The 23526-nt window shown below is 47.2% G+C and overlaps 1 protein-coding gene across 3 annotated transcripts in view; it reads right to left on the reverse strand.

The window, feature by feature from the left end:
- Window positions 1-23309, reverse strand: part of MARVELD2 (MARVEL domain containing 2) — a 59720-nt gene extending 36411 nt beyond the window's left edge. Inside the window, exons 1-2 of one of the 3 annotated variants that reach the window (XM_063963898.1) lie at window positions 23257-23309; window positions 18524-19715 (exon numbers count right to left, since the gene is read on the reverse strand). In XM_063963898.1, the coding sequence (XP_063819968.1) occupies window positions 18524-19702 (1179 nt within the window). In that variant the 5' untranslated portion in view covers window positions 19703-19715; window positions 23257-23309. Of the gene's footprint in view, window positions 1-18523; window positions 19716-22885; window positions 23209-23256 lie in introns of those variants that run through there. The other 2 variants (XM_063963899.1, XM_063963897.1) reach the window with 2 other exon arrangements.
- Between the last annotated feature and the right edge of the window lie 217 nt (window positions 23310-23526).

Here is a 23526-nt window from a genome sequence, read left to right on the forward strand (position 1 = left end):
CATAGTAAGAGAAGACTAGCATATTCAGAGCAGTTTATGTACTGTACAGCTGAATATGCCATGGATTGTAATAAGGCCAGATGAGTTATCTGGAAGTTGAAGTTTATTTTGGGGATACTATAGCGCACTGGGTTAAACCTGAAAGGTAAATAATGTAAACCAGTATATAGAAAAGGTTATAGATCAAAATTCAAATGCTTTCCTAAAGGTCCGTACACAGACGATGTCGCTCTATGAGCGACGTCGTCTGTTTCCCCTCCCGGGCCGGCCAACTGTACACACTGAGCGATATGGATAAAAAAAAAAAAAGGGGCAGACTAGATGGGCCAAGTGGTTCTTATCTGCCGTCAAATTCTATGTTTCTATATGACCGCTCATATTGCTCAGTGACGTCACGCCTCCGCCACAGTCCAGATCCTGCATGCATGCCCTACCGGCAGCGACGATCGTTGCAGACTCGCGGGGGCCGCGCATCGGTCATCGCTGGCGGCATACACATTTGCCGATAAAATGAGCGACGTCGCTCAGGGAGGGGGAAAAACGAGTTTTATGGTAAGAACTTACCTTTGTTAAAACTCTTTCTGCAAGGTACACTGGGCTCCACAAGGATAGACATAGGGGTGTAGAGTAGGATCTTGATCCGAGGCACCAACAGGCAGAAAAACTTTGACTATTCCCAGAATGCATAGAGCCACCTCCTCTATAACCCCGCCTCCCTGCACAGGAGCTCAGTTTTTAGTTAACCAGTCCAATGCAGTAGCAGTTAAAAGAGAAGACAATCATTAGTAGCCACATACACCACACTCTCACGACAGGAGAAGTGTCAGCGGCTAATGCCATACCAACCCAAAGAAGCCAAGTGCGTCAGGGTGGGCGCCTTGTGGAGCCCAGTGTACCTCGCAGAAAGAGTTTTAACAAAGGTAAGTTCTTACCATAAAACACGTTTTATGCTGCGGGGTACACTGGGCTCCACAAGGATAGACATAGGGGATGTCCTAAAGCAGTTCCTTATGGGAGGGGACGCACTGTAGCGGGCACAAGAACCCGGCGTCCAAAGGAAGCATCCTGGGAAGCGGTAGTATCGAAGGCATAGAACCTTAAGAACGTGTTCACGGAGGACCACTGGGCCGCCTTGCACAATTGTTCAAGGGTCGCACCACGGCAGGCCGCCCAAGAAGGTCCAACAGACCGAGTAGAATGGGCCGTAATGTGAGCAGGAGCTGAGAGACAAGCCCTCACATACGCATGTGCAATCACCATTCTAATCCATCTGGCCAAAGTTTGCTTGTGAGCAGGCCAGCCACGTTTGGGAAATCCAAACAGCACAAAGAGAGAATCAGATTTCCTAATAGAAGCAGTTCTCCTCACATAGATACGGAGAGCCCGTATCACATCCAAAGACCGCTCTTGGGGAGACAGATCAGGAGAAACAAGTGCCGGAACCACAATCTCCTGGTTAAGGTGGAACGAAGAAACCACCTTAGGTAAATATCCGGGACGAGTCCTAGAACCGCCCGGTCACGGTGAAATATCAGATATGAAGAACTACAGGACAAGGCACCCAAATCCGACACTCTTCTAGCTGAAGCAATAGCCAGCAGAAACACCACCTTAAGGGATAGCCACTTAAGATCATCTGAACCAAGAGGTTCAAACGGAGACTCTTGTAGCGCCTCCAAAACCACCGACAAGTCCAAAGGAGACACAGGCGGTACATAGGGAGGTTGGATACGCAACACACCCCGAGTAAAGGTATGCACATCAGGTAAGGTCGCAATTATTCTCTGAAACCACACAGACAAGGCAGATATTTGAACCTTGAGGGAGGCCAGACGCAGGCCTAAGTCCAGGCCCTGCTGAAGAAAGGCCAACAACTTGGCTATACTAAACTTGGAAGCGTCATAATCGTTAGATAGGACCAAACAAAGTAAGAATGCCAGACCCTATAGTAAATCCGAGCCGAAGCCGGTTTCCGGGCCACAACATAGTTTGAATGACTGCCTCAGAAAACCCTTTAGCCCTTAAGACGGAAGCTTCAAGAGCCACGCCGTCAAAGACAGCTGGGCTAGGTCCTGGTAGACACAAGGGCCCTGAACGAGGAGGTCTGGGCGTTGTGGAAGTAGAATTGGACGCTCTGACGATAGGCCTTGCAGGTCTGAGAACCAGTGCCGTCTGGGCCGCGCTAGCGCTATGAGAAGCAGATTTCCTTTTTCTTGCTTGAACTTCCGAATTACCCTGGGCAGGAGTGACACCGGAGGGAACACGTACGGCATCCGAAACCTCCACGGCACCGCCAGCGCATCCACGAATGCTGCTTGAGGATCCCTTGTCCTTGCTCCGAAGACCGGAACCTTGTGATTGTGTCGAGACGCCATAAGATCTACGTCTGGAAGGCCCCACTTTTCCACTAGGAATCGAAACACTTTCCGGATGGAGGCCCCACTCGCCGGCATGTACGTCCTGATGACTGAGAAGGTCCGCCTCCCAATTCAGGACTCCCGGAAAGAATATTGCTGATATGGCCGGTAGATGGCATTCCGCCCATTGAAGAATCCGTGAGACTTCCTTCATTGCCAAGCGGCTTCGAGTACCGCCTTGATGATTTATGTAAGCCACTGTGGTGGCGTTGTCCGACTGTACTTGAACAGGACGGTTCTGAATTAGATGCTGGGCCAGGTTCAATGCATTGAAGACCGCCCGCAATTCCAGAATGTTGATCAAGAGGAGAGATTCCTCCTTGGTCCACCGACCCTGAAGGGAGTGTTGCTCCACCACCGTGCCCCAACCTCTTAGACTGGCATCTGTCGTCAACAGGGCCCAGTTGGATATCCAGAATGGACTGCACAATTGTCGGTCCTGGAGCCACCAGAGCAGCGACAGACGGACCTCCGGAGTCAATGAGATCATGCGAGACCTGATCCGGTGAGGCAGGCCATCCCACTTGGCTAGAATCAGCCTCTGGAGGGGGCGAGAATGGAATTGAGCATACTCCACCATGTCGAATGCTGATACCATGAGGCCCAGCACCTGCATAGCCGAATGTATCGACACTTGCGGACGAGAAAGGAAGCAACGAATCCTGTCCTGAAGCTTCAGGACTTTCTCCTGAGACAAGAACAACCTCTGGTTGTGAGTGTCCAACAGCTCTCCCAGGTGCACCATGCTCCGAGCAGGGACCAGGGAGGATTTCTTCCAGTTGATGAGCAACCCATGGGATTGTAGAAACTGGACAGTCATATCCAGATGACGTAGGAGAAGTTCTGGTGAATTTGCCAGGATTAACAAGTCGTCCAGATATGGCAGTATCCTGACCCCTTGACGACGGAGTACCACCGTCATCACCGCCATAACTTTGGTGAAGACGCGCGGAGCCGTAGTTAAACCAAAAGGTAACGCCCGAAACTGGTAATGGAGGTTGCCAATCGCAAACCTCAGGTATTGCTAATGTAACGCTGCTATAGGAATATGCAGGTAAGCATCCTGTATGTCCAGGGAGACCATGTAGTCCCCAGGTTCCAAGGTAGAACTATAGAGCGAAGGGTTTCCATACGGAACTTGGAAACCTTCACAAACCTGTTCAATGCCTTGAGGTTGAGAATGGGCCGGGAGGACCCATTCGGTTTTGGGACTAGAAACAGCGGAGAATAGTACCCCCGGCCCCTCTGCGCAAGAGGCACCTGTACTACGACTCCTGTATCCAGGAGGGTCTGTACCACCGAATGTAGAGTGTTTGCCTTTGTCTGGTCCAACGTCTGCCCGACAAAATCGATGAGGGGGTCGGTATTTGAAGGCTATGGCGTAACCTCGAGTGACGACTTCCCGTACCCAGGCATCGGAAGTGGTCTTCAAACCATTCCCGAGTATACCCTAGAAGCCGGCCCCCCACCCTGGGATCCCCCAGGGGGAGGCCCGCCCCGTCATGCGGTAGGCTTATCAGTCTTGGAAGCTGGCCGCCCAGGCTCTTTTGGGTTTTGGCTTACCAGGTTTGGAAGTGCGGGCCTGCTTGTTATACGCCTGACCTTTTGCTTTACCTGAAGGGCGAAAGGAAGTACCTTTAGCCTTCGACACAGAAGGAGCGGTACTTGGCAGACAGGCAGTTTTGGCAGTAGCCAAGTCAGCCACTATCTTATTTAAGTCCTCCCCAAACAGAATATCTCCCTTGAAAGGGAGTACCTCCAGGGTTTTTCTAGAGTCCAGATCCACAGATCAGGATCTCAGCCACAAAATCCGGCGAGCCAGGACTGATGTAGTAGAGGCCTTGGCTGCTAGGATACAGGCATCAGAAGCCGCCTCTTTAATATAGCGAGAAGCTGTGACAATATATGACAAGCATTGTCTAGCATGGTCAGAAGAGATTTCAGCTTCTAATTCCAAGGCCCATGCTTCAATAGCCTCTGCAGCCCATGTTGCTGCAATAGTGGGCCTTTGTGCAGCACCCGTGAGGGTGTAAATCGCTTTCAGGCAACCCTCCACACGTTTATCCGTAGACTCTTTTAGAGACGTGATGGTAGTGACAGGTAGAGCTGAGGAGACCACCATCCTAGCCACATGCGAGTCTACTGGAGGAGGCGTTTCCCAATTTTTTGACAGCTCTGGCGCGAGGGGATAGTGAGCCAGCATCTTCTCTTGAGGCACAAACTTCTTACCCGGGTTTCCTCAGGGTTCCTGACGTATATCCGCTAGGTAGTCAGAGTGAGGTCAATCTTGTTTAACCACCTTCTGACGCTTGAACCTATCTGGTTTCTTAGGAGGGACGGATGGCTCGGGATCATCCGTAATCTGTCAAATTAATTTAATAGCCTCCAAAAGATCAGGAACATCTACATGTGAACTACCCTCCCCATCAGAAGTATCCGAGTCAGAATCTGTGGGGTCAGTGTAAGTGCCATCTTCATCAGACGAGGTGTAAGTGACAGCAGTGGATTGTGAGGAGATAAGAGCTCGCTTAGAGGACCCCTTGGACTTAGGCGAGCGAGGGTCAGACTTTTTAGTAGTCAGGGACTGGTTCAACTTCTTCAATTGAGCAGATAAATTGTCCGCCCACGGTGGATTAGCTGCAGGGACCACATACGGTTGCAACGGCATAGGTGGTCCCATAGGGGGTGTTAGTTTATTAACTAGCATATATAGAAGCGTGGAAAAAGTAGCCCACGGTGGGTCATTATGGACCTCCGTTGCCACAGTCCCACTGGCGGGCAAGGAGCCCCCAGAACCAGAGCCCACAGCTGCTATATTCTCCTCATATGGATCTGTGGCTTCAGCAACACCGGCAGGGTGTTCAGCCCCAGAACCGTTACCAACAGAAGCAGACACGATATAACTGGCAGTATCAGGTAACACAGTACAATTGGCAGCAGCACAATACCTCTTGCCCAAACCCATGCACAGTGTAGTCAGCACAAGCAGGGATACAGTAGAGATATGGTGACTAAAATCACAGAGAAAAAATAAGAATTTACTTACCGATAATTCTATTTCTCATAGTCCGTAGTGGATGCTGGGGACTCCGAAAGGACCATGGGGAATAGCGGCTCCGCAGGAGACATGGCACAAAAGTAAAAGCTTTAAGACTACCTGGTGTGCACTGGCTCCTCCCCCTATGACCCTCCTCCAAGCCTCAGTTAGGATACTGTGCCCGGACGAGCGTACACAATAAGGAAGGATTTTGAATCCGGGGTAAGACTCATACCAGCCACACCAATCACACCGTACAACTTGTGATCTGAACCCAGTTAACAGCATGATAACAGAGGAGCCTCTGAAAAGATGGCTCACAACAATAATAACCCGATTTTTTGTAACAATAACTATGTACAAGTATTGCAGACAATCCGCACTTGGGATGGGCGCCCAGCATCCACTACGGACTATGAGAAATAGAATTATCGGTAAGTAAATTCTTATTTTCTCTAACGTCCTAGTGGATGCTGGGGACTCCGAAAGGACCATGGGGATTATACCAAAGCTCCCAAACGGGCGGGAGAGTGCGGATGACTCTGCAGCACCGAATGAGAGAACTCCAGGTCCTCCTCAGCCAGGGTATCAAATTTGTAGAATTTAGCAAACGTGTTTGCCCCTGACCAAGTAGCTGCTCGGCAAAGTTGTAAAGCCGAGACCCCTCGGGCAGCCGCCCAAGATGAGCCCACTTTCCGTGTGGAATGGGCTTTTACAGATTTTGGCTGTGGCAGGCCTGCCACAGAATGTGCAAGCTGAATTGTACTACAAATCCAACGAGCAATAGTCTGCTTAGAAGCAGGAGCACCCAGCTTGTTGGGTGCATACAGGATAAACAGCGAGTCAGATTTTCTGACTCCAGCCGTCCTGGAAACATATATTTTCAGGGCCCTGACTACGTCCAGCAACTTGGAATCCTCCAAGTCCCTAGTAGCCGCAGGCACCACAATAGGCTGGTTTAAGTGAAATGCTGAAACCACCTTAGGGAGAAATTGAGGACGAGTCCTCAATTCTGCCCTGTCCGCATGAAAAATTAGGTAAGGGCTTTTATAGGATAAAGCCGCCAATTCTGAGACACGCCTGGCTGAGGCCAGGGCTAACAGCATTACCACTTTCCATGTGAGATATTTTAAGTCCACAGTGGTGAGTGGTTCAAACCAATGTGATTTTAGGAACCCCAAAACTATATTGAGATCCCAAGGTGCCACTGGAGGCACAAAAGGAGGCTGTATATGCAGTACCCCCTTGACAAACGTCTGAACTTCAGGAACTGAAGCTAGTTCTTTTTGGAAGAATATTGACAGGGCCGAAATTTGAACCTTAATGGACCCTAATTTTAGACAGTCCTGTTTGCAGGAAATGCAGGAAACGACCCAGTTGAAATTCCTCTGTAGGGGCCTTCCTGGCCTCACACCACGCAACATATTTACGCCAAATACGGTGATAATGTTGCACAGTTACATCCTTCCTGGCTTTGATCAGGGTAGGGATGACTTCATCCGGAATGCCTTTTTCCTTCAGGATCCGGCGTTCAACCGCCATGCCGTCAAACGCAGCCGCGGTAAGTCTTGGAACAGACATGGTCCCTGCTGGAGCAGGTCCTTTCTTAGAGGTAGAGGCCACGGGTCTTCCGTGAGCATCTCTTGAAGTTCCGGGTACCAAGTCCTTCTTGGCCAATCCGGAGCCACGAGTATAGTCCTTACTCCTCTCCTTCTTATGATTCTCAGTACCTTGGGTATGAGAGGCAGAGGAGGGAACACATACACTGACTGGTACACCCACGGTGTTACCAGAGCGTCCACAGCTATTGCCTGAGGGTCCCTTGACCTGGCGCAATATCTGTCCAGTTTTTTGTTGAGGCGGGACGCCATCATGTCCACCTTTGGTTTTTCCCAACGGTTCACAATCATGTGGAAGACTTCTGGGTGAAGTCCCCACTCCCCCGGGTGGAGATCGTGTCTGCTGAGGAAGTCTGCTTCCCAGTTGTCCACTCCCGGAATGAACACTGCTGACAGTGCTATCACATGATTTTCCGCCCAGCGAAGAATCCTTGCAACTTCCGTCATTGCCCTCCTGCTTCTTGTGCCGCCCTGTCTGTTTACGTGGGCGACTGCCGTGATGTTGTCCGACTGGATCAGCACCGGCTGACCCTGAAGCAGAGGCCTTGCCTGACTTAGGGCATTGTAAATGGCCCTTAGTTCCAGGATATTTATGTGAAGTGACGTTTCCATGCTTGACCACAAGCCCTGGAAATTTCTTCCCTGTGTGACTGCTCCCCAGCCTCTCAGGCTGGCATCCGTGGTCACCAGGACCCAGTCCTGAATGCCGAATCTGCGGCCCTCTAGAAGATGAGCACTCTGCAACCACCACAGGAGAGACACCCTTGTCCTTTGAGACAGGGTTATCCGCTGATGCATTTGAAGATGCGATCCGGACCATTTGTCCAGCAGATCCCACTGAAAAGAGAATCATCCCTAGGAACAGCAGACGTGTCGTCGGAATCAGCTGCGATTTTGGAATATTTAGAATCCATCCGTGCTGTCGTAGTACTACTTGAGATAGTGCTACTCCGACCTCTAACTGTTCTCTGGACCTTGCCCTTATCAGGAGATCGTCCAAGTAAGGGATAATTAAGACGCCTTTTCTTCGAAGAAGAATCATCATTTCGGCCATTACCTTGGTAAAGACCCGGGGTGCCGTGGACAATCCAAACGGCAGCGTCTGAAACGGATAGTGACAGTTCTGTACCACAAACCTGAGGTACCCTTGGTGAGAAGGGTAAATTGGGACATGGAGGTAAGCATCCTTGATGTCCAGAGACACCATATAGTCCCCTTCTTCCAGGTTCGCTATCACTGCTCTGAGTGATTCCATCTTGAATTTGAACCTTTGTATGTAAGTGTTCAAGGATTTCAGATTTAAAATAGGTCTCACCGAGCCGTCCGGCTTCGGTACCACAAACAGCGTGGAATAATACCCCTTTCCCTGTTGTAGGAGGGGTACCTTGATTATCACCTGCTGGGAATACAGCTTGTGAATGGCTTCCAATACCGCCTCCCTGTCGGGGGGAGACGTTGGTAAAGCAGACTTCAGGAACCGGCGAGGGGGAGACGTCTCGAATTCCAATTTGTACCCCTGAGATACTACCTGCAGGATCCAGGGGTCCACTTGCGAGTGAGCCCACTGCGCGCTGAAATTCTTGAGACGGGCCCCCACCGTGCCTGAGTCCGCTTGTAAGGCCCCAGCGTCATGCTGAGGACTTGGCAGAAGCGGGGGAGGGCTTCTGTTCCTGGGAAGAGGCTGCCTGCTGCAGTCTTTTTCCCCTTCCTCTGCCCCGGGGCAGATACGAGTGGCCTTTTGCCTGCTTGCCCTTATGGGGACGAAAGGACTGAGCCTGAAAAGACGGTGTCTTTTTCTGCTGAGAGGTGACCTGGGGTAAAAAGGTGGATTTCCCAGCCGTTGCCGTGGCCACCAGGTCCGATAGACCGACCCCAAATAACTCCTCCCCTTTATACGGCAATACTTCCATATGCCGTTTGGAATCCGCATCACCTGACCACTGTCGCGTCCATAACCCTCTTCTGGCAGAAATGGACAGCGCACTTACTCTTGATGCCAGAGTGCAAATATCCCTCTGTGCATCTCGCATATATAGAAATGCATCCTTTAAATGCTCTATAGTCAATAATATATTGTCCCTGTCCAGGGTATCAATATTTTCAGTCAGGGAATCCGACCAAGCCACCCCAGCACTGCACATCCAGGCTGAGGCGATTGCTGGTCGCAGTATAATACCAGTATGTGTGTATATACTTTTTAGGATATTTTCCAGCTTCCTATCAGCTGGTTCCTTGAGGGCGGCCGTATCAGGAGACGGTAACGCCACTTGTTTTGATAAGCGTGTGAGCGCCTTATCTACCCTAGGGGGTGTTTCCCAACGCGCCCTAACCTCTGGCGGGAAAGGGTATAATGCCAATAATTTTTTAGAAATTAGCAGTTTTTTATCGGGGGAAACCCACGCTTCATCACACACCTCATTTAATTCATCTGATTCAGGAAAAACTACGGGTAGTTTTTTCACACCCCACGTAATACCCTTTTTTGTGGTACTTGTAGTATCAGAAATGTTCAAAACCTCCTTCATTGCCGTGATCATGTAACATGTGGCCCTACTGGAAAATACGTTTGTTTCCTCACCGTCGACACTGGAGTCAGTGTCTGGGTCTGTGTCGACCACCTGAGGTAACGGGCGCTTTAGAGCCCCTGACGGTGTTTGAGACGCCTGTACAGGTATTAACTGATTTGCCGGCTGTCTCATGTCGTCAACAGTCTTTTGTAAAGTGCTGACACTATCACGTAATTCCTTCCATAAGACCATCCAGTCAGGTGTCGACTCCCTAGGGGGTGACATCACTAATACAGGCAATTGCTCCGCCTCCATACCATTTTCCTCCTCATACATGTCGACACAACGTACCGACACACAGCACACACACAGGGAATGCTCTGATAGAGGACAGGACCCCACTAGCCCTTTGGGGAGACAGAGGGAGAGTTTGCCAGCACACACCAGAGCGCTATATATATATATACAGGGATAACCTTATATAAGTGTTTTTCCCTTATATAGCTGCTGTATAGATTTATCTGCCAAATTAGTGCCCCCCTCTCTTTGTTTTACCCTGTTTCTGTAGTGCAGGACTGCAGGGGAGAGTCAGGGAGCTTCCCTCCAACGGAGCTGTGAGGAAAAATGGCGCCAGTGTGCTGAGGAGATAGGCTCCGCCCCCTTCTCGGCGGCCGTTCTCTCGCTTTTTTATGGAAAAACAGGCATGAGTTAAATGCATCCATATAGCCCAGGAGCTATATGTGATGCATTTTTTGCCCCCTAAGGTGTTTATATTGCGTCTCAGGGCGCCCCCACCCAGCGCCCTGCACCCTCAGTGACCGGAGTGTGAAGTGTGTTGAGAGCAATGGCGCACAGCTGCGGTGCTGTGCGCTACCTTATTGAAGACAGGACGTCTTCTGCCGCCGATTTTTCCGGACCTCTTCTGCTCTTCTGGCTCTGTAAGGGGGACGGCGGCGCGGCTCTGGGACCCATCCATGGCTGGGCCTGTGATCGTCCCTCTGGAGCTAATGTCCAGTAGCCTAAGAAGCCCAATCCACTCTGCACGCAGGTGAGTTCGCTTCTTCTCCCCTTAGTCCCTCGATGCAGTGAGCCTGTTGCCAGCAGGTCTCACAGAAAATAAAAAACCTAAAACTAAACTTTTTTCTAAGCAGCTCAGGAGAGCCACCTAGACTGCACCCTTCTCGTTCGGGCACAAAAATCTAACTGAGGCTTGGAGGAGGGTCATAGGGGGAGGAGCCAGTGCACACCAGGTAGTCTTAAAGCTTTTACTTTTGTGCCCAGTCTCCTGCGGAGCCGCTATTCCCCATGGTCCTTTCGGAGTCCCCAGCATCCACTAGGACGTCAGAGAAATACGTATCAGAGTATATCTTGTGAATATCCTATATTATTATAACACCTGACGCACCAAGCCCCCTCAGGTTATAGAATATAGGGATAGCAAGTTGAGTGAGAAACACGAATGGAAACTACTCAGCAAGCTAATGCACACACATATAGTCACAGTTGTACAATGCAGAGGTTATTACTAACAATAATACTGCACTGGACCAGCTTATATAGCTATGTGGTCAATAGATAGAACACTGCACAGTAAGAACTGGATGTATATCACAGGGTAATTGTACTAGAAAACCCTGACTAAATGCACTTTTTCTTAACTAACACTGTCTAATAGGCAGGTAGAATACTTAAGTGTCATGTAAAGTCACAGCGCTGTCAACCAGGCGGCTTTACACAGGAGGATTTGCCCAAGCAGTCCCAGGAACAGTGTAGCTGAGAGAAATGGCGCCCAGACACTGACAGGGAGTGAGGAAGAGACAGATATGCAGCTCCAGGGCAGGAACATTTGCTGGAAATGGCGCCCTGGGGCTGGGGCTCCAGGTCTAAGCCTTATCCCCCTGCTGGCAAAACCACCGGGTACTGTGGGCTACTATTAAAATGGTTTTAAGAGAAACCCTGACCTGCACCCATGCCCTGGTGATCTAGTGGGATCGCCTGTACTGCCACAGTGTCCACCGCCAGCGCGCGAGGCCCGCCTCCCACTGACCGCGATAAAGTACGGGTCGGGACCCACTCACCACCTCCCGAAGCGCGGCCACACGATCCCGGAGAGCCCCCATCGTGTGTGCCTGACCATGGAAGAAAACCGGAGCCTCCTGCTGTAGTTACCCGGCAACCAGGGCTCGGGAATGTACAGCGCCGCTGGGGAGAGATGGAGCTGCAGCAGTGAATGTCAAAAGACATATACACACTGCTGCTGCACTTGAAGTCTTCACTTTTCTTCTAAAAAGCTCTTCTCAGGGCTGCCCAGCGCAGCCCCTCTGTTATGTGCCTGCTATCTGTGGCACCAACTACAAAACTGAGCTCCTGTGCAGGGAGGTGGGGTTATAGAGGAGGTGGCGCTATGCATTCTGGGAACAGTCAAAGCTTTTCAGCCTGTTGGTGCCTCGGATCAAGATCCTACTCTACACCCCTATGTCTATCCTTGTGGAGCCCAGTGTACCCCGCAGCAGAAATGAGCAACGTTGCTCATTTTATCGGCAAGTGTGTATGGGCCTTAAGAGTGAGACAAAAATAGACATTTGGTAATATACAAAGCCGGCGGTGCTCCCTACAGTTGTAAGAATGAAAGTTACACATGATACAGAGAGGAAAGGCAACTCTTTTTTTATGGAGCACTCTTAACACAATTTTAAAACTTAACTATTAATAAGATGTCAAAGACTTACACTGACATCAAACATATAACATGTAAATCTAAAAAGCAATTTTTAGTGGCAGTCATTGGACCTCTGAATAAATTCCTGTATTGGAATTAAATAGCCTTATGACTTGGTTGAAATCAATGTATTAATTGGGTTGATACAATTATTCCTCTATATTAATTGCTTTTTATATATTGAAATCTTATTAAAAGTTTTAAAATTATGTTAAGAGTGCCCCATAAAAAATTGTTGCCTTTCCTCTCTGTATCTGATGAATTATTTCCCAGTGCCAGAGCCATCTATACTAAGTGGTACAACATTTACCCTTACAAGGGAAGGTGAATTTTGGGCATGGAAATCAGATCTAAAATGATGCACCTTATTTTAAGTATATAGACAAAGTGTATTATACAGAAACGAGGTCAAGCATTCTGGCGATGAAACCATTACACACATTCACATAAAATGCATATAAAAGTATAGGAGGGAACTCCGCCACAACTCCCGGAACCTTAGGGCTGATCCAGTCAGGTGATTTTTATTGTTGTGTTTTTCAATCTTACCAGCCCGGCTGTGTGAATCAATGAGAAGGGGTGTTGTGTGCTCAAGATCAGTGGACAAGCAAGAAAAGCACTATCTGACTGTTGCACAAAAGACTTCTAAATATACCTTTATTAACATTTCATTAAACATTCATTTATAAACATCAGCAAAATATCTATAATACATGATGCCTATTCTGTATGTGTGAACAGAGACATGTTTGGTCGTCACATTGTTATTAAAGAGCTTAGAAAAAAATATCTAAATATGCAATCAGTCATGTGACTGGATAATTTTAGATGACATCTTTAATAACAACGTGACACCCGTAAATGTCTAACTTCACGCACATGAAATAGGCATCACGTATTAGAAATGAAGGATACAGGCACACAGTTGATTCAAAAGAATGTTCATATTTTTATGATATTTTAATATTTTGTTGATATTTATAAATATTTTTTTTTTAAAATGCTAATAAGTTATACATTTAGAAGCCTTTTGTGCACGGCGCAGAAACAATGCATTCATGTCTTGTTTAGCTTGTCATTTGTGAACACTGTCCATAGTTGCACTGCACTGTCCCCCCACCCCACCCCACACACACTACAAATTATTATAATAACGATCATTAAGAGAGATCCCTTTTCTATACTTAGTCACAAATATGGATGGAAAATAGCACATGATGCACCAAAGGAAACATGGATATAGCATACTGCCCAAGACCTTCAACCACTGCACATCTCCAAGCAAGCCGCTCTAAATCAATCCGAATGATGGCCCTCATTCCGAGTTGATCGCTCGCAAGGCGAATTTAGCAGAGTTGCTCACGCTAAGCCTACGCCTACTGGGAGTGAATCTTAGCTTCTTAAAATTGCGACCGATGTATTCGCAATATTGCGATTACAAACTACTTAGCAGTTTCAGAGTAGCTTCAGACTTACTTGGCATCTGCGATCAGTTCAGTGCTTGTCGTTCCTGGTTTGACGTCACAAACACACCCAGCGTTCGCCCAGACACTCCCCCGTTTCTCCGGCCACTCCTGCGTTTTTTCCGGAAACGGTAGCGTTTTTATCCACACGCCCCTAAAACGCCGTGTTTCCGCCCAGTAACACCCATTTCCTGTCAATCACACTACGGTCGCCGGAGCGAAGAAAAAGCCGTGAGTAAAAATACTATCTTCATTGTAAAATTACTTGGCGCAGTCGCAGTGCGAATATTGCGCATGCGTACTAAGCGGAATTTCTCTGCGATGCGATGAAAATTACCGAGCGAACGACTCGGAATGAGGGCCGATGTGCGGTTACTAGAGAGATTCCCTGTAATTGGCTGTCACAGTGCCAGCAAGCTAACCCTACTGACGCCAACCGCAGTTAAGTAAAGTAAGTAATCACAAATATACCAATGCAGGTAGAATATTGTATTAAAAAGACCTGGGTGCATGCTGCAAGCTAAGTAAGATAATGGAGCATTTTATATTAACACTGCGATCTTCAATAACGCTGGTCTAAGGGAGTTATTCAGGTTTGTTAGCAAACCACAAAAAGTTAGCAATCAGGCAAAACCATGTTGCATTGCGGGGGGGGGGGGGGGGGGAGCAGATGTAAAGTGCAGAGAGATTTAGATTTTAGTGGGTTATATTGTTTCTGTGCAGGGTAAATACTAGCTGCTTTATTTTTACACTGCAATTTAGATTTCAGTTTGAGCACACCACACCCAAATATAACTCTCTATGCATAAGTTACATCCGCCCCACCTGCAGTGAAACATGGTTTTGCCCAATTGCTTAAGTTTTTTTGGTTTGCTAACAAACCTGGGGCCCAATTCAGACCTGATCACAGCAGCAAAGTCTTTCGCTAATGGGCAAAACCATGTGCACTGCAAGGGGCGGGCAGATATAACATGTGCAGAGTTAGATTTGGGTGGGTTATTTTGTGCAGGGTAAATACTGGCTGCTTTATTTTTACAATGCAATTTAGATTTCAGTTTGAACACACCCCGCCCAAATCTAACTCTCTCTGCACATGTTATATCTGCTCCACCTGCAGTGTACATAGTTTTGCCCATTAGAGAAAAAGTTTGCTGCTGCGATCAACTCTGAATTAGGCCCCTGATAAAGCCCTAAGTTACATTATGTCTGACAGGAGCATCTAGTGTTCACTCTAGCCTTCTTTCGCGGGGCGCTGCGCCCTGCCCCTTTTCCAAGTGTCAGAATGCGCCCTGCCCGTTTGTGCCCGCCCTGCTGCCCTGCTGATTACTAAAGGACTGCCGCGCCGGGCCGCACTGAAACTCCTCTCTCCGCACTGCCACTCCTCTCGCATCGCTGTCAGCGCCGTCACTCCTCCCGCTACGCTGCCACTGCTCCCGCCATGCTGCCACGCCTCCCTGCCGCTGCCTCAGGCTTGTCGCGCTAATGCGCTCACAGCACTCGGGTCTCGGCAATACTGTAGGCTGCTGGTGAGATGAGGAGGGCTGGGTTTGCCTCTCCTGCCGAGGCAAACCCAGCCCTCCTCTGTGCACATGACCCAATAAAAGAGGATGCCGGGTAGGATCAGTGTGGCGGGCATTTTCTTCCAGCTCCGCGGTGTGTGACGGGGGACCAGCGCGATCACTCCTGCAGCATCAGCCCCCAGTAAGTTGAATTGACACACAAACATCATCTAAGACTAGTGCTGCCACACTAAGCTATTTATCCTACTGTATATGGGTCGCCTGGTGCCCCTTTAGTTTTAATCTGGCAGCATTCAACTAATCTTATAGTTTAATGAACTATATAAACCCTATTGTGACACTTCAGAAATAAACTGGCAGCACATGAATGTTATATAAACCAACCTGGGGCACCTTCGCTTCAATCTGACAGCACATTTAAAATACGATGTGCGCTAGTTTATTTCTGAAGTGTCTCAATCAGGTTTATATAGCAACACGTGCTGCCAATTTCACTCTGAAGTGTATCAATAGGGTTTATATAGCAATATGTGCTGCAGGTTTTTTTTTAAGTGTCTCAATAGGGTTTATATAGCAACACGTGCTGGCAGTTTTTTTTCTGAAGTGTCTCAATAGGGTTTATATAGAAACATGTGCTGCCAGTTTAACTCTGAAGTGTCTCAATAGGATTTATATAGTTTAATAAACTATATAAACCCTATTGAGACACTTCAGAAATAAACTGGCAGCACATTAATGATATATAAACCATTCTGGGACACCTTCACTTCAATCTGACGGCACATTTAAACTTAAAATGTGCTGTCAGATTGAAGCGAAGGTGTCCCAGGATGGTTTATAAGCTACAATGTGCTGCAAGTTTAAGACACCTGCATACATATTACAGTATGTACACCATTTTGCCCTTCTAAATTAAAATGTGCCCTCCCGAATCAAAAATGTGCCCTCCCGAATCAAAAATGTGCCCTCCCCGAATCAAAAATGTGCCCTCCCCGAATCAAAAATGTGCCCTCCCCAAGGTCAGCACCCTGCCCTAAAAAAATCCTAGAGTGAACACTAAGCATCAGCTAACAGCTAAGGGCACATGGTGGTATACTATGCTAAAATGTATTGATTTTTGAACCCCATATATTGAGAAGTCTCTTCTACACAGTAAAAACTCTGTACTGCAGGCATGTCCAAACTGCGGCCCTCCAGCTGTTGAGAAACTACACCTCCCAGCATGCCCTGACACAGCTTTAGCATCCTCTGACAGCAAAACTGTGTCAGGGCATGCTGGGATGTATAGTTTCACAACAGCTGGAGGGCCGCAGTTTTGACATGCCTGCTGTACTGCATGTCTGTGTGACTCATATGGTCATGAAGACATATGGGGTGGACATATAATTGCTGAGGCTGTTAGAGTGCTTTATCATGTGCACATCTGATGCAATGATGTAAGGTTTAAAAAGGAACCTTCCATTCTGTGACATCAGCAGGTGGCCTGGGGCATAAGAATGACTGTCTAGCCACACAAAAAAATAAAAAATAATAATGCACATTTTCATTGCGTTCTCTCTTTAATAATTAAGCTGGGTACACATTTTAAGGTTATCGGTCCAATTGGTTGGTTGGAACAAAGATCTGGCAGTGTATGGGAGCAAAATGACAATCAAACATTTGCTCCCAAACACTGGAAAACAGACAAATTGGTTACATCCATTTATTTTAACCAATTTATCCGAATTGCTTTTCTGGCAATTGGAAGCAAATGGTTGTCATTTGCTCCAGTACATTACTAAATTTTCATTCCAATCGGCCAGATTAGACAGATTTACTGTGTTTTGTAATAGAACTTGTGGGAGTACAGGAATACAGAAAATAAAAAAAGGCTAAGGGGTATATGCAATTGCGGTCGAATTCCCGAAAATGTCGAAAAACGGGACATTTTCGCCCCAAAAAAAATTTCGACAATGCAATTCAGTACTCGCTGATTGGCTGAAGGGATCTCTGTGACAGGAGTCACGTGGGGTCCCGGCATTCGTGGAAAGGGGTCCCATGTGTAAACATCGGACCCCTTTCAGTCCGTTTGGTCCGGGTGTTCGTTTTTTTTTTTTGCCAAGTACGAGGATTATTTTAAAAGATCCGGACACTGGATTGAGGTGAGTATAATTTTATTCACAGGTACACGTGGATTCTACTTGGACAAGTGGACCGAACGTCGTGTCAACATAGGTAAGTATGTGTGTGTCGACATGTGTGAAATAAAGTTGTACTTTCAAGGTGTGCGTGTCCTGTTTTTATTTGGGTATTTTTTTTCCAGTAAAACTACAGGTACCAGCGGGCCCGTTTTTCTCCCGCATGCTGGTACTTGTGGTTCTCCAAGTACCAGCTTGCGGGGGAGGCTTGCTGGGACTTGTAGTACTACTGAAAAAAACAATATTCTTGCAATTTTCTCAAGGCTATCAGCCCCCCATCCGCAGCCCTTGGATGGGGGAGGACAGCCTCGGGCTTCACCCCTGGCCCTTGGGTGGCTGGGGGGGGGACCCCTTGACTGAAGGGGTCCCCACTCCCCCAGGATACCCCGGCCAGGGGTGACTAGTTGGATATTTAATGCCACGGCCGCAGGACGCTGTATAAAAGTGACCCCCGGCTGTGGCATTATCTGTCCAGCTAGTGGAGCCCGATGCTGGTGTAAAAAAATACGGGGGACCCCTATTCTTTTTGTCCCCCGTATTTTTTGCACCAGCACCAGGCGCAGAGCCCGGTGCTGGTTTTAAAAATACGGGGGATCCAGTGTCATTTTTTCCCCAGGATTTTTAGAACCAGGACCGGCTCGAAGAGCCCGAGACTGGTTATGCTTTGGAGGGGGGACCCCACGCAATTTTTTGGGGGCAGGTTTTACCGTTTTTTTAAAAACCGGATCAAAATCCGTCAAATCGGCCGTTTTTCGACAGCGGGACTGTCTAATCCGTTTTTTATTGAATATGTTGAATTCCGGCACCCACTTGCCGGAATTCGACGGTCGAATTGTGTCGAATTAAAAAACGGGCGAAAAATTGCCGCGATTCGCCGCTAATTACATATACCCCTAAGACTAGGAAAAAGGGAAGTAGATCAGGACTGTTTGTCATCAAGCTTATAATATGGAAATATGTTAGTGATGAAGATTGACCTGTGTAGATAAACATGGGAAAGTCCAAATGCCAAAGAAATCACTTTGAATGCAAAAAGCGTAATGCAACATTGTATTTTCATTTACCTCATGCCCAATAAACTCCCGTCTCTTCCGAGCTTCCTCATGGCGCCAGAGTTTCAAAGCAACAATGGCGCTAATTAAATAGACGAGCATCAGGACAAATAGGAATATCATGGCCGCCGTCTGCCCTCCTTCCACTCTGCAGAATGTGGAGTACAGTGGGTTATTAAATAATGAATAGTAGCATAGCCCTCCTCGGTTAGTGTCATTCACATACACAATAGCTCCTGCCATATAAAGTATGAACAAACAAATGTTAATTCCAAATTCCGTTAAAGGCCACCAGTTGGAATCCAGGAGAATTGTCCTGTAGTACATGGACATGCCAAGCACCAGGAGTATTATAGTCACCAGCCATGCCAAACCTGCCACCACAAGTACAAATGGAGTCTTGGGTCCACTGTAGTAATATCCCCCTTGTAAACTAGCAGTGTAGGAATATGGCTGGGAGTAGCCAAACATATTGTACCATTCATTGTCTTTGTGGATATAAGCAGTGACACAGGCAAAAACACCAGCTCCGAGCAAGAGCTCCAAAACACCGAGTATCCTTAGTAATCCTGCCCACGACTTCATGTAAGAGTATCGCATGTTGTACTCTTCCACCTTCTCACTGTATGTTTTCACAGTCTGTGTCTGACGGCCCAGAGAGCCGTATGGGTCATGAAGAATCATGTCACCCGCTTCTTTCCGTGTGTTGTCACTACCACCGGAACCTCCATAAGGGTCCTTGTACGAATTTCCTGCCAGCATTGCGTTTACTATCGAGCTTTTTCCATGTAGTTCAGATGCAGGGAGGGACGGTGACCGTGGGGGAGAACACTGTTCACCCCCGGAAATGTAGTTTAAATCTGATATGGGCTCCTCCCATGCAGTCTCTTTTTTTCTCTTAAACACATTTTTCCAGGAATCTGGAATAAATCGGCGTACAGGTCGAAATTCATGTGGGGTGACTGGCTCCTCACTATCGCTTGGAAAGAACTCCGGTCCAAATGGAGGATGCAATGGCAGAGGTGGTGGTGGCAAAGGATCGGCACTCAGGGCCAAATCACAGTCCTTTAAGGTCTGGAGGTTGTCATGTGATGAATAGGTCTCTACCGGTACCTGATCATACTGCCCAGCACGGATATTTGCCCCTCCGTTTTTGGATCGGGATGCCGAAGAGGAGTCTCCTCTAGACATTTGTGTATTCTTTCTGTGGAACACAAAGTAACAACGTTATAAAAATAAATAAAAACATACAACAAATTCAACAATCAAAAATAAAAAAGATAGATAAACAAATTGCATAGATTAGAATATTTTCCTATATGAAGTTAATTTGACCAGTGTTATTTTAAATAAGTCACATATAGTCTAGAACAAAGGTTTGGACAATATATAAACTACAGTATATATTACATTAAAGAAATACAAATCAAAATTATGAAGAAAACAAATGGTTGAAAAAAAAACGAAAAAATGATGCCCAAAAACTCATGCTGAATATATTTATGAGTACAAGAAAGGCCCTCACTGTTTTCATGCCTTGACATTGTTCTAAAGGGTGTGGATCATCAAATCGACAGTGTCTAGGTCGACAGTGTCTAGGTCGACCACTATAGGACGACAGTCACTAGGTCGACAGGGTTGGAAGGTCAACAGGGTTTCTATGTCGACAGGTCAAAAGGTCGACATGAGGTTTTTTGGGGGGGCTTGGTGTCATTTTCTGCGTACAGTGACCAGGAAGCCGAATTAGTGCACCGTGTCCCCTCGCATGGCTCGCAAGCTTTGGGCAAGGTGCCTCGCTCCACAGATTACCGTTCCAGTCGTAGTCCATGCGGATCATTAAGTATGAAAAAGTTAAAAAAAAAGATTTTTTTTTTTTTTAAAAACTCATGTCGACCTTTTGACCTAAAAACCCTGTTGACCTAGACAGTGTCGATCTTCAGACTGGATCCCGTTCTAATGTGCTGTATGTATGACACTTGCTACAAGGGATGTTGGTGTGACACACAGAAAATAAGAGAATTATTTAGAGAAGATTGGAAACCAATCTTAGCTGCTCGCTTCAAAAGTTAACTTTATCATCACCACTCGTAAAATGGCAAACAGTTATATGGAAAAACACTTTTAATTCTAAGATAGACCATTAGGTAGAGCCACAGTTTAATTTGAACTATAGCCTATAATTAACATTTGAGGGTGCATACTGTATTTCATGATGCAGACATCCAATAGGATCCTACATCAGATTGTGGCTAAAGATCCTCATACATCAGCCACTGTGATGCCCCTACCCACCGACACCTCTGAACGGTGGCCAGCGATGACCAGTGATCAGTGAGGGAATCAGGAAAATGAAACATGTTACAAATCCCCAATTCTCAATCGAAAACAGGTGGGATTGGGGAATCTGGATTTCTCAACATGTTGAATATTCTCTGATGTATGGGTGCCTTAAAGGGAAGGCTTTTTTTTTTTTTTTTAAAGTGACTGTCCCTTTAAAAAATTTAATAAATCCAGAGTTCGGTCGGTATCCCGTACAGTTACCGAACTCGCGAGTCATTACATATGGCCCATAACTTGAAAGAGGTAAATTAAATTAATTTAGCTGCTGTATGAAATTTACAGTATACCAGCTAGGAAAATATGTTCTATTCTTTCTAAAGTTCTTGGGTTTAAATCCCACCAAGATCTTATGTGTGTAGAGTTTGTACGTTCTCCATGTGTTTGTGTGGGTTTCCTCTGGGTGCTCCTTATTCAACCCACACTCCAACACCATATTGATGGGGTAATTGGCTTTCGACAAAAAAAGAAATTAATCATAGTGCGTGTATGTATCCATGAGATAGGGAACATGAGGTCTATGGAGTAGATGTAGGATTAGTTGTTATGGGGGAGTGGTAGCGCACTGATACTTCTGATCTATAAGACAGCGTGCTGATGTCCCAGCCAATGTATGAACGCTTAATGGCACTGATCATTTCGACACCTGCAGCTATCAATTTCAACAGCTGCAGGTGTCTTTGTCCCTTTCACAGCCACTGTAGTTGCTGCCGGGCTTCGCCCGCATAGAAGATGTCCCGAGGCTTGCGAAATCTCACACATGCCCAGTGGAGCCTGCTAGGAGCACTAGGCTGATGCACTGTGGGCTGCAACAGGGATCACCAGAGGGGGGGGAGTTTTCACTGCCCCACTCCGGCATCTGAGATGTTAAAAAACCACAAAAAAAAAAAAACCACATCTCGTCGCTACAGCTTCCGGTTTCACCTTGGTAAAGAGTTGAAGCAGGAAGAGAAATACCGGTATGATTCCAACCAGGTTAATACAGCCTCCCCTATGTACTAAGCCTTGAAGAGAGATAAAGCGTCCGAAGATAAAGTACCAGCCAATCAGCTCCTAATTGCCATGTTACAGGCTGTGCTTCAAAAATGACAGTTGGTAGCTGATTGGCCGGTACTCTCTCTCTCCCCCTCCAACAGAGCCGGCCTTAGGCATATGCCTAGGACACTTGGAATGCCCAGAGATCCTGCTGATTAAAATGATATGCAGCATGCCTATATTCTGTGTGTGACTGCGGCTCTATCTGCATACAAAATGCATTACTAATGTGCGGCATTATGTGTATAAGGGGTACTACAGTACTTTGTGGCGTAACGTATAGAAAGGGCACTACTGTGTGGTCTAATGTGAATAAAGAGCAATATGGTGTGGTGTGAATAAGGGGCACTATTGCATGATATAATGTGAATAACGTTGCAGTACTGTGTGGCGTAATTTCAACTGGGGGTATTATTGTGTGGCCATGCCCCTTCCCAGGAAGAACACGCCCCGTTTTGGGCTCCGCACCGAATGTGCACGCTGATCCCATTTAAAATGTGTGGGGTAGAAGCACCAAAATGAGGACTGGTGAGGGTGAGGGGGGAAGGGGGTGATGGTGCTGGGAAAGGGGTACAGGATCAGAGGCGGAACTAGGGGGCATCAGCCAAAATCTTGCCTAGGGCATCATATTGGTTAGGGCCGACTCTGCTCTCCAATGTTTAGTACATAAGCGGCGGCCCCATAGACTGTAAGCTCCATTAGGGTAGGAACAGATGTGAATGTCTGAACATTCTCTGTAAAACGCTACTGTACATAAATAAACTTACAATCAACTGTAACCAAATATGTACAAAAAAAACAAGTTATATTGTTTTTTTCATGTGTGCAAAGTGCATAGCTATCATTGTCATATTTCTGCATCACTTTATTTTATACGCTTTCAATAAATACAACTACAAAGGAAATGGCCCACTGACAGGTCTACATACAGGTGAATGCACAGAATGCTGTAGTTAGTGCACGTCTTACGTGCAATATAGGTTCAGTTCAGAGACCACTCACCCGGTAGGTGCAGTGAGAGATGGTCAGCAGCAGCAGTCTATGAGCATGACTCCCCGCCCCTGATCCCGGGCACTCTCACAGGACTCGAGCTGTCTCACTTCTTGTCCTCGCTGTGTGTCTTTCTAGGAAAGTTAGGGCTGACTGTTCGCGCTTCACCTCCGCACAGCGGGCTTCCTCCCTTCCATAGGGACGTATCGGGCCCTCCTACTACTGCTATGGAACCCGCACCTGGAACCCGGGTCCCGTACTCTCTCTCTCTCTTTACCCCCGGCCTCTGCTCTCGGTCACGTGACACTGACAGTCTCCCTCCCCTGTGGGTGATATCATAGGCCACGCCCCCACTACAGGTACCTAACCCGGACCTGACTCACCTGCGCTGGGTGTAACACACTCCTACTGCTGCTCCCGCAGGCCATTGTGCCTGTGCCTCACTTCCTGACACGCTGCTGCGTGACTGTGTGTTCATTCCTAATGAGTTTCTGTGTGTACATCTGCAGCATGATAAATATTACATATACCTATTTATTATTATTATTATTATTATTATTATTATATTACATTTTACTGGGATATCCAATTAGACGAGATAATACAACAGCCGCAAATAAATGGGGGGGAGGGACGAGGGAGAAAAACACTGT

The sequence above is a fragment of the Pseudophryne corroboree genome, chromosome 1 (genome assembly GCF_028390025.1).
Source record: "Pseudophryne corroboree isolate aPseCor3 chromosome 1, aPseCor3.hap2, whole genome shotgun sequence".
Classification (NCBI taxonomy): Eukaryota; Metazoa; Chordata; class Amphibia; order Anura; family Myobatrachidae; genus Pseudophryne; species Pseudophryne corroboree.